The 12,689-nt window shown below is 41.4% G+C and overlaps 1 protein-coding gene across 1 annotated transcript in view; it reads right to left on the bottom strand.

Annotated features, from left to right (window-relative positions):
* ADAMTS6 (ADAM metallopeptidase with thrombospondin type 1 motif 6) overlaps positions 1 to 12,689 on the bottom strand; it is a 397,790-nt gene that overhangs the window by 222,648 nt on the left and 162,453 nt on the right. Inside the window, exon 9 of the mRNA XM_040340248.1 lies at positions 2,995 to 3,100. Coding sequence (XP_040196182.1) covers positions 2,995 to 3,100 — 106 coding nt within the window. The remainder of the gene's footprint in view (positions 1 to 2,994; positions 3,101 to 12,689) is intronic.

Below are 12,689 nucleotides of genomic sequence, written 5' to 3'. Positions count from 1 at the left end.
GCAAATAATTATCTCCCCTTGCTTCTCTGCCACTCTATTTAGATGCCAAGAAAAAAAGTCCTGTGTAAGCTAATGGCTTGTACACACGGTCGGACTTTTGACCAAAGTTCGTCGGAAGTCCGACAGAAAGATAGAGAACAGGTTCTCTATCTAAGGTTCGTCGGACTTCCGAGAAAAAAATTCTGACAGAGGCTACACACGGACGGACTTTCCGAGAAAAAAAGCCTGTCCGGCCGTGTGTACGAGGCATAAGAGTTACTGAAGTTGTATCATACAAAGGGCTATGGACTTCCAGTCTAACAGCTTTGTTTGGCACAGTGCCATTACAAGGAGGAAGTCATATGCTCCTCCATACCTGGAAGACCTAGTATATCCTTTGGCTACCAAGCTTGAATGTACCACATGTAAAACACATGTAGCGCACATATATAATGCATCCCATCATAACATAATGTACCATAATTTAGCCTTATTGTCTTTTCTTAGACAGACCTCAGTTCTAAAGTCCCTAAAGTAAGTATGACCCTATCTCCTTCTGAGGCCTCGTACACACGGCTGAGAAACTCGACGGGCAAAACACATCGTTTTGCTGGTCGAGTTCCTTGTGAAGCCGCCGAGGATCTCGGCGAGCCAACTTTTCCCATTGCCGTCGGGGAAAAAGAAGACATGCTTTCTTTTTGGCCCGACGAGATCCTCTGCGGTTTCCTCGTTGAAAAGTGTACACACGACCAGTTTCCTCGGCAAAAAAAAAAAAACAGCAAGCTTCTTGCTGGTTTTTGCCGAGAAACTCGGCCGTGTGTACGAGGCCTTAGTATAATTCTCCATGCAGAACAAATGTCCTTACATCCCAGATCTTGACACATCGCATCAGTGTCATGTGATTCAGGTGTGCTTGAGGGGACAGGTGACACTAATGAGATCAAATCCTGAAAGTATGGAAAACAAATCTGCACAGCTGTAACAACACTGAAATAAAAGGAATATTATTTTATTAAAAGGACTAGCTTGTCACTAATAATGAAGACTGAAGGGAGGAAATTTCAAGCAACAGTTTGCCTTTCATAGACAGGTAGCACTAGTCCAGCACTAGATAGGCAGAGGAAATACTGTAGACATTTGTAATCCAGACACTACATTAAAAAAGCTAAAATAATAATTAGACGGCTCATGATTGATGCCATTAATGTAATCACCACAGTTTAAAGAATCCTCTGGATTACATGTGTGAAGTCTCACTGATTAAAAATGGAAGTTGAAAAAGACACCTTAAATTTGCACAGAAATGAAGAATTTGATGCAAGAGAATAACAAGTAAGTCACACTAGTCTGTCTGGTTCCCAGGATCAACTGAAGGTTCATTTAATGCTTGAAGCAAGGATGTCTGACCCAGTGCTGCTCGATTTAAAACAACTGGCTAATATGTTGTAGACAGTGCAGACATTGTGGTTCAAACCACAGTGATGAGAAAGAAGCCTTGCAATGGGGAGAAATATAAGTTGGTGAACATGTTCTATGTGTATCACTGTCCTTCAAAAAATAAAAACTTTGGACAGCTAAAGCATCATTTTACTGATTATACGTCGTCAGTTTTCCCCCAAAACTAAACATATTTCTGGGTGGAGGTCATCTTTAACGTGAATCTACAATTTCAATTACACTTCTATATTTCTACCACTTAAATAGAAGTCAAGACAAAAAAAAACACCAACATGTACTAAGCAAACCCCACAATAATTACTGTATGACATTAGTTTTCTTACACACCTACTCCTTCACATTTTATTCTACTTGCCCTTAAAGGGTCAGTCTACACAAAACTATTTTTCCAGTTTTGATATTTGCTGGGAGGTTAAATCATATAACAATTTATTTTATTTCTCATTGATTTAAGCACTGAGATAATCTGAACTTGCGTTCATAAAGTGTTACTAAACCCAGGTGCCTGCATTCACTATATATCTGGTTCTCCCACAGTACACAGAACATGGAAATGTAATTATTTTAGTAACTATAAACACCTTTTCTTATCAACAGTTTTGTGACTTTTTTCAGTGTCCAGTCAAGCACTGGTTAAAGCTTTTAGGAGGAGTTTTCATTCCCCTCTGACTGTCCTATATCTGCAGGACCCCTGGAAAGTGATTGGACTTGCTGATCACATGCACCCTCTCAAAATAAAAATATCTCTAGCAATACACATCAAACTGAGCATCTGCAGAGTGTCCCCAAGGCTCTGTACTATGCGCAGATGGATTGGGGACTGTAGAAGAAAGGGGGGGGGGGTCAGGGAAGACAAGATCAAATAGTCTTTTTACGCAATGCACAAGATTAATTTAGTGAGTAAAACAAGCATGCTTTACGGCATTTAAAGACTGATTTTACATAATAAAAATTTAGCCATTATGAGAGCCTCTACAACTTTAATCCTTTATTAGGATAGACAGTGTTCAAATCCAGTTACAATTGATAATGTCCGCACAGTGCACACAGGGTTAATTATAGTAAACACAGTTGCCCAGCCCCCCTCATAAAAAAGTCAACTATGTAGTATTTTTCTATGCTGGAGGGTCCAGAATACAGCATCTAAAAGGGCAAGTTCATAATTTGTTATGTTCTGATATGTGAATGGGGACATTTAACAAATATAAAGTAGAAGTTATGCTGTAAACGTGGAAATACACTTTAAAATATATGTTACGTTTTGTTTTTTTAATGACTACCAAACTGCTTTAATTAGTGTTTTCATATCTGACTGGAGCCTAACTTTAATGAAACTTCCTTTTTAAGAAGAAGAAATGAAGAAGGGGAAAAAAATTGAATTATCTAAAAATGCCAGAAAAGACTGTAGCGGCTGCTAGACAGATACTGAAGAAAACCAAGCTAAGGACGCTGACAGTGAAATGCACAGCAATGAATAAGCTGGAAATGGAAGTAATTCTCTGGAACAATGTAAAACAGATTGCATAATAACATATTTTGATTTTTTTTCCAACTCACTTGTGACCAATCTCATGTGCAATGGTAAATGCAGAACCCAAGCCAATGTCTTCATTAATGCTGCAACTTCGCTCCGGCTCACACATTCCAGCCACCGAGGCCAAGCCTAAATAAACAGAAGGAGACACAAAGGGTCAGGCCAAGGTGTTTCAGCCTTATAAATGCCTGGATTCTTTTTAATAACCTCCACATATAGAAGGAGCAGTTGGCAAAAGGTTAACTTTCGAGCCATTTACAAAATCACTGGGGGGAATTTCACTTTGCAGGCTAGACATTAATATTTTTTGAACTGCAGTCAGTGCTGGAAAATGTCTAGACTAGGGGTTAGATTTATAAATTTTACTTCTGGTAACTTGGGACCACCTAGTAACTTGAGCCAGAAGAGGGAATTCAACAAAGTATTTCTAGTTTAACATTCTTGAGGCAGCAAAAATCAGAAAAAAAAAAGAAAAAAGGGAAGTATCCACATTATTTTCTGAGCAGTCTGTTTGAGTTTAGTGTGTTCAGATTTTTTTTTTTTTTCTGTAGGAAACTACAGAAGAAGAAAAATAAAATACTGGACCCCTGGATAATACAATCTATGGAGTGTGCAGGATGTATACATCTTATTTATTTTTGGCACACACATCCTTTAATAAGCCATAACCAAACGTTTAACAAATATCGCTATCTAGTCAATTGGGGTAAATCCTGATATCTCAGAACTTACGGAAGTAAATCTGAACCCTAAAGCACTGTGCTCACATACATTTTTTTTTTTTTTTTACATAAAATACTATCTTTTCCATCCTTTTTTGCATCTCAGTGCCATTAATCCTGCAGCCTCTTTCAGAAACGGTATGTCCCACTGCACTACTTGCTCTTAGAACTGTGCACACTCAAATATTTTGTTTTGGAATTTCGGTTTCATACGAAAAATACATTTATTTAGTTACTCCCGAAACTCGTTTTTATCTATTTTGTTTCGTTAAAAAATGCATTCGTCCAAAAATCTGAATTAGGATCAAATCTGTCAATTGAAAGCTTATGGTGTCTGTCGAATGTTCTAAGCAAAATTCGACGAAGCAGCTAAAAGATTCAACACCGCAATCGTACATTTCCGGTCGAATGCTCCGCCCACAAGCTATAGTAGAATTCTAATGTTGTATGACTAGTAATAATTATATTTATTATTATTATTATTATTATTATTAACCACTTGCCGCCCGCCCTATTACAAAAGGACGGCGGCAAAGTGGTTTCAATAACCTGACTGGACGTCATATGACGTCCTCAGGATATTGAGCTGCTGCGCGCCCCCGGGGGCTCGCATCGCGGCGATTGTTGTTGCAGAGTGTCAGTCTGACACCCTGCAACACCGATCTAGGTAAAGAGTCTCTGACGAAGACTCTTTACCACGTGATCAGCAGTGTCCAATCACGGCTGATCACGATGTAAACAAGAAGAGCCGGTTATCGCCATTTCCTCACTCGCGTCTGTCAGACGCGAGTAGAGGAGAGCCGATCGGCTGCTCCTCTGACAGGAGGGGTTTGTGCTGATCGATTATCAGTACAGCCCCCCCCCCGAGGATGCCCACACTAGACCACCAGGGATGCCACTAGACCACCAGGGATGCCACCAGACCACCAGGAATGCCCACCACCAGGTATGCCACCCTAGACCACCAGGGATGCCAATCTGTGCCCAAAATGGATGCCAATCAGTGCCCACAATGGATGCCAATCAGTGCCCACAATGGGCATCACTGATTGGCATGCATTGTTGTTTGGCACTGATTGGCATCCATAAGTACAATATAATACAGTACATCTGAGCAACCTATCAGTGCTCATCCATGCCCATCCGTGCCACCTATCAGTACCCATCCATGCCGCCTATCTGTGCCCATCCGTGTCGCCTATCCGTGCCCATCCATGACGCCTATCCGTGCCCATCCGTGCTGCCTATCAGTGCCCCATCAGTGCTGCATATTAGTGCCCATCAGTCCATATCAATTCCACCTTATCAGTGCCACCTCATCGGTGCCCATCAGTGCCGTCTTATCAGTGCCCGTCAGTGCAGCCCCATCAGTACCCATCAGTGAAGGAGAAAACATACTCATTTACAAAGTTTTGTAACGGAAACAGAAAAAAACATTTGTTTTTCAAAATTTTCGGTCTTTTAAAAAAAAATTGCAGAAAATTAAAATCCCAGAGGTGATCAAATACCACCAATAGAAATCTCTATTTGTGGGAACAAAATGATACAAATTTAGTTTGGGTACAGTGTAGCATGACCGCGCAATTGTCATTCAAAGTGCAACAGTGCTGAGAGCTTAAAATTGGTCTGGGCAGGAAGGTGTATAAGTGCCCTGTATGGAAGTGGTTAATAGTCAACCAACATTAAAATTCTTCTACAGCCTATGGGCAGAGCTTTTGACCATAAATGTCCGATCGTGGCAATCGTATGTTTTTAGCTGCTTCGTCAAATCTTCATGTCTCTATAATGTTGAATCTTTTCTCTCTATGTTGAATAATCTTGATCTAATACAGTTAGGTTAGGCACATTCAACCGCAGATTCACCGTCATGTTGAATCTTCTATCTATATGGAACTGTTTTCGCACGAAAACGAAAATAAAGCATTTTTATGTTGGATCTTTTGGATTTCGGATTCCGAAATTCGGACGAAAATGCATTTGGACGAAAACGAATGCACATGTCTACTTGCTCTAGTGTTGGCTGAATATCATTACTCTTGACCAGTTTCCCGATAGTGACAAGGGTGGACCATGCCTGCATAATGCAAGGCAGCTTGGGGTGCATGTGACTACCCAGACCTTACTTTATCGCATCTCTACAAGTCCTAATCAATGATGTAGAAATAAGAACACGTTCAAAATCTATTATGTATATAAAAAATATAGTATCCTGATGAATTCTGAGAAAATCTTTGTTTATTTAATTATTTTTATATCCATTTTAGGGGATGGCACATCGTTTAACCTCCCTGGCGGTATGATTCTTTCAGAAAAAAGGTGCTGAAAGCGGTACCATTATTTGCAAGGAAATTTGGCGTTTTATACTGTAGGCCTGTAATTTTTAGGGAATAACTCATTTAAATCTGTCCAAACAAGAGTCTTGTAGGCATCCCGGGTATGACATTTTTTTTAAAAACAAAATTATAAATTATAATATAATAAATAACTATAAATAATTATAACAAATAATAATATAATTATAATAAAAATTATTCAATAATGTAATCAACTCAAAATCACTGAAATTTGCTCAGTTGCAGAATTGTCGCTGTCATTACTTTTATTTTTTTATGACGAATTTCCCCACAAACCGCTATCGCACAATTCTGCAAGTGATTATAATTTATTATCGCTGTTTTCTAGCTGCTCTAAAACCATTTTTTACATAAAGGGACACTTTTGGTTGCTATGAACAATCTACAGTTTGCAGGGAGCAAGAACAGTTTTTATTATATAAATGTACATGTAGGGCACTGGGCAGACCACTAGGGACAAGGGGGTGTGTATTTTTTACATACAGTACTGTAATCTATAAGATTACAGTATACTGTGTGTATTGTGTTTGTTTACGTTTTTGAATTTGGCGCCGTTCTCCGCTCCCGTGCGTCGTAACGTTGCAGGGAACGGAGATCGGAGGCACAGGAGGACGCTGTGTGAATCAAGCGAGGTCCCGCTCGCTCACACAGCGCGGTGGCATCGCTGGATCCAGGGACAAGGTAAGTAAACACTGCCTGTGGATCCAGCGAGGCGAGCCCGAGTCTGACTCGGGGTTACCGATCCTAGCACAAAAATCTAACCCCGAGTCAGACTCAGGAATACCGCCATGGGGGTTAAAAACCAACTCCAGCCACAATCCTTTATTTTGTTTTGGATCGAACTGGTAAGGATTAAGGCTTCTGTCAGGATTGTATTGTCATCTGTGTCCCTCCTGGGGAGATTTCCTCTTACTTCCACTTTTCCTTTATTCCTGTTAAGGTGACAACCACAAAATGATTTTCTTTCACTGTCAGTGAAAAGGGTAAATAGGACAAATGGAAAGAGTGAATCTCCCTAATGGAGCAAAAACAGCAATAAAGACCTGACAGGTGTTCTAATCCATCTCCAAAAAAAAAAAGTATCAACTTTACTTTCGGTACTTATGTTGCAAACTTTGAGGATGAATTGCTTCTCAGTGCCTGCAGCTACAGAGGTAAGTGTGGGCTCATTAAGGATATGTGAATATTTTACTGTCCTTAGCCTGGTCACAAATTCAGTTTAAGAATAAGAAATATTAACTGAATATGGCTGACTGAATTTAAAAATATTATGTATTTGTTATTAATTACCTTCTTAGTTCTTTCTCCAAAGCTACGGTGACAGAGGCCATCTTTCTTTTAAAACTACTAGAATATCTCTGGAATCTCCCTTTCATTTGCATGGACTGACACTGGCATTAGAGAGGGGCCTGCCAGCAAAGAAGCGGGAAAAGACAGATAAAAAAGCAAATTACTAAATGTATTTTTTCTTATTTTTTGTTTTAATTTCTTCAAAACAGCAGCAGGTCCATAATATAAGACACGATGGTAGTGTTTTGTAAATTAGTTTTTAATTATGAAATTTGTCAGTCTAGAGCAGTCTTTCCCCATGAGGATTCCTTGGACCCTACAGCTCCTCAAGAAGAGGAGGCCTTTCACATAAAGCTTATTGCACATGGGCCTCTGTGTCCTTCCACCAATTTACACATATGGCTGTGCATAGCTGTATTCAGGTATACGCAGGTGATTGCATGAACATGAAAATAGTGAACAGGCGTATACAAAATATAGAACATTTTCTATTTTACACCAAAATGTAAAATGTTTAAACCATTCATGTCAATGGGCAGCTGAACGCAAGAGCTGGGCTTAATGGCTGGGAAAGAATGCCAGAGTTTACAACATTGGATGATCTCAGATGCCGAAGTTGTAATCTACTGTCTGAAATCAGGTGCAGTGACTTTGTGGGCTAAACACATATTAAAAATGACTTTACTGAAATCAGAGTGAATAGTAATAGCATAGGGTGGTAAACACTATCCAATAAATGCAAACCATGTCAATGAGAGGATTGCTTGAGACAATTGGGTCACATGGAGTTCAACTGACAAGTGAACTACAATGTTGGTAATGCTTCAGTGAGTTAAACTTTGGCGTGCTAGGAAGGGAAATCATGCATACCATTCTATATGTGTGGATAATGGCTGTCAAAAATCTCCAAATTTTCTCAATGGGCATTCTACCAGGGACCACATTATTAAAGAAGATCTCCAGCCCACACAGTCATTAATAAAAATAGATTTTAAAAGATATCCTAGCAATTTTTTGAAGCTGGAGTCTGATAGAGGCATGGAGACCAGTATATTTATTTCCAAATGTCTCCTCAAACAGTGTGTCTCTCCTAGAAATTTGGTGGTGAGTTAAAATATGTAGCTGCAGCTAATGGCAGACACCATTCACACCTTTTACAGATCTAGGCACCTTTTCCAAACAGCTTAGCTAGTTTGGTGACCTCACTTTTCTTTGTTGAAGTTAAACAAAGCAGCTTTGTCACCAGCTAATTCGCAGCCTGATGACTGCCGCAATGAAGGAGTATCATCACGATGTTGATTAGTTATATAGATTGTAAGAATTTTAGCCGACTTGATTGCACAGTGCTACTGTCTATCATTTGTAATAAACCCCACTGGTCAATTCCTGTCACTTCCTACCTCCTGCAGCTACTTCCAGGATGTTGACTGGGAGATTTTCTTACAATGGCCACATGTTTAGTTCCATTTACGAGCGTCTCAGGGGTCCACAATAAATATGGCCACCTCAGGTAGTGGTAGCACTATCTGTGCATGTGTGAGCTCTTGTAAACACACACAGGCAGTCACCTTAGTGACGCTAAGCCTGCTAAAAATGCAGACTCAGCCTTCTTTGGTAAAATCCTTTGCGTGGCCGGCAGCACTGTGTTAAGTGACGCTGAGCCCACACTTGACTTGACTCGGTGTCAGTGGGGAGCCTCAGTCACAGCAACACAAACAAAGCTACTAGTAAGCCTTTCATTTGACTTCACATTCAACTTTGGACAGAATTCTTTAGCTCAAAAGCTTAGAACAAGAGTATTTCCATAGACCTTCCATGACACCAACACAAATAAAACAAAAAATATGCAGCTTTGGTGGTCCAAAGCTCAAAAACAACTGAACTAATCTGATTTACACACAAATTTTAATCAAGGAAAAAAATCGGACGGCTGTATTTTACAGCAGAAGCAAATGTCAGGGCCATATATTCATATTTAGTGTGTCTTGCTTCTTGGAAAAATACACACTTGGAAGAGAACACTCCCAAGGGGCAAGTAAACCAGAATGGCCGTAGGACACAGTGAGCCAATGCCATGATTGTTCAGCACTTGGAATAAGAAATAAGAGCACGATCTGATTGGCATGTACTATGCTTCCTGCGAAAGGAATCTGTGATTTTTTATTTTATAAGCTGGCATATCAAGAATACAGAGGCCCTATAAAATCAACAATTTGTAATGTATACTCTACCGAACTTACACTCCCCTGAATATAGTTTCACCTGTAAAACCTAGAGAGGTAAAGAGTGTGCCTGATGTAAATGAGTCCTCCGTGTGCCCAGACAATTGACAGTGCCGGGATAAGGTCACCTACAGCCCAGGGCAAACATGCAAAACTGTGCCCCCCAAGATGTATGAGCATCATATGTCACAAAACCCCCCTCCCCAAATTGGGGGGTAATCTGCATGACTACCCTCTAAGCATAAGTCAATCCCTCCTCCCAGTACAAATCTGCCCCCTTGCTGAAACCCCCTTTCCCAGCAGAAATCTCAGCCCCCTACATCCCCCAAATGTCCCTAGCATAAATGCCCCCCCCCCCCAAAAAAAATCACACCTACAAGCACAAATCCTGCACCCCTCAAATTTCCCAAACATTCTCTCCTCCCACTCCAAATCCGCTTCCTAGCACAAATATCCCTCCCCATCCCCGCAAACCCGTTGAAAAAAAAAAAAACATTCTCCTCCTAACACAAATCCCCTCCCCTTTGCCATATCACCACCTTTTGCACCCCCCCCCCCAAATCGACCCCCTAGCAGAAATCCTCTTCTCTCATCCCCCTTTCAACACAAATTCCTCTAAATCACCACTCCTAGCACACAGCCCCAAGTTTCCCAATCTAAAACAATTCTTACCCCCTACTGCCTCCCGACTTCCTCCTTCCAACACAAATTCCCTTACCCTCTATTTACTCATGTTGCCCCCCCCCCCCCAACTCACATAATACCACTCCTGCCCATCCCCTGTCCCAGCCCTAACAATGGACACTAATAGCCAGATTCAGAGAGACGGGCACATATTTAGGTCGGCGTAGCGCATCCCATTTGCACTACACCAACGTAACATAGTGAGGCAAGGCCAGTATTCACAGAGCAATTGCTCCCTAAGTTACGTTGGCGTAGCGCAAATGGCCCGGCATAACCCCGGCTAATTCAAATTAGGCAGGTAGTGGGTGTGCTACATGTAAAGTAACTGTGACCACGTGCTCAGAATCACATCGCAAATACTCAATGCTTTTGACGTGAACGTAACCTATGCCCAGCCCCATTCACGTACACTTACGCAAACGACGTAAAATCGGACGGCTGTTCCGTCGTCCATACCTTGCATGGGCTGCGCCATCTTTTTGGTGGTTTATCTTTACGCCGGCATATGTCTTACGTAAACGGTATATCTTGCTCATTTACATATTCGACGTGTAAATCCACGTACACGCCCCTAGCGGCCAGCGTAAATATGCACATAATATACGACGGCGTAGGAGACTTACGTCGGTCGTATCTTAGCAAAAGTGAGGCGTATCTAATTTTAAGAATGCGCGCAAAGATACGACGGCGCTCATTCGGACTTACGATGGCGTATCTACTGATACGCCATCCTAAGTCTCTCTGAATCTGGCTATAAGTATTTACATTTTCTTATGAAGGAGTAAGGATTCCTTTACACTAGATGTGTTGGTGCTACATTGGCAGTGCAAGGTACTTCAGCACAATGGGCTATGATGCGAACCACCACAATGCAATGGCACTGCAGTGATAAGAACTGTATTAAAATGTCACTCCTAACATTTAAATAAAGTTATGGTTAAAAAAAATCACACAGTGCGAGCCCTGGGGTTCCCTGTGTCTCCCAACACAGGCCAGCAGCTGTGCAATCAGTGTATCTTGCTGGTGTGAAAAAGCCCTAAAAGAGCTTAAAACATTCTAGCTGCCTGTACTGTAGGTACTGTGTGTGTAATTAATTCTCAAAGATCCTCAAGGACCACAAAACAGACACCAGAGTTGTTTTTTACTTTCTAACAGCTTAGAAGCATCTGGTGTGTATTTACATTAGAGGGCTTAAAGGTTGCCAAGCTTTTGCGTTAACAGAAAATAGCTGATATCTCAGTGTCTCTGTAGTAAAATCTGGAATGAATTGCCTCACAATGCCTATAGCTATAGAGATGAACAAGGGCTTATTTTAAAGTGATTTTACTGTTTGATTACAATATGCAAATAGTTTAGTAAATATAGTCTAAGGCGAATTTCTTTCCTGCAACCATAGGCTGCAGGAAAGTAATTTGCAGGATTCCCCCATCCACACAGACCTTGTTGACAGGGGAATGCCTCCTGCTGAGCCGTTGTCAGCCAGTGATTATTGCCAGCCGCTAACAATAATCGTTAGAGAATCTGACAGGCCGATTGTACCCAAGTTGATCAATCAACTTGGTACATTCAGCCTGCCCATTAACAGTTCAAATCTCGAGTGGTTCCTGCTGAACTGGCCAAGATTTGAATAATGTATGGCAGGCCTTAGAAAATATTTAGACTCTTTCAATCCAAACTTCAAATTCAAATAGGGAAAATTAAAAACCAAGGACTAATAAACAAACCTTATACACTTTGGGGCAGATCCACAAAGATCTGCCCCGGCGCATCGTATCTGAGATACGCTACGCCGCCGTACCTTACCTGGCTTTAGTTCGAATCCATAAAGATTTCGCACCGTAAGTTACGGCGGCGTAGTGTATCTCAAGCTGCGTAAGGGCGCGGAATTCAAATTGGGCGGGTAGGGGGCGTGTTTCATTTAAATGAAGCGCGTCCCCGCGCCGAAAGAACTGCGCATGCGCCGTCCCTAAATTTCCCACCGTGCTTTGCGCGAAATGCCATCGCAAGGACGTCATTGGTTTTGACCTGGACGTAAAGTACGTCCATCCCGATTCACGAACGACTTACGCAAAAAAAAATTTGGAAATTATACGCGGGAACGACGGCCATACTTAACATTGAGTACGCCACGAATTAGCAGCTTTAACTATACGCCAAAAAAAGTTGACTAGAGACGACGTAAAGGAATGCGCCGGCCGCTCGTACGTTCGTGGATCGTCTGAAATAGCTAATTTGCATACTCGACACGGAAAAGGAAGGGAACGCCACCCAGCGGACGCCGAAATATTGCATCTTAGATCCGAAGGCGTACGAAGACGTACGCCTGTCGGATCTAACCCAGATGCCGTCGTATCTTGTTTTGAGGATTCAAAACAACGATACGACGCGGGAAATTTTAAAGTACGCCGGCGTATCAGTAGATACGCCGGTGTACTCTCTCTGTGGA

The sequence above is a fragment of the Rana temporaria genome, chromosome 1 (genome assembly GCF_905171775.1).
Source record: "Rana temporaria chromosome 1, aRanTem1.1, whole genome shotgun sequence".
Taxonomy (NCBI): domain Eukaryota; kingdom Metazoa; phylum Chordata; class Amphibia; order Anura; family Ranidae; genus Rana; species Rana temporaria.
Note: the sequence above shows the minus strand (reverse complement) of the source record. Positions and strands in the feature narration are given on the sequence as shown.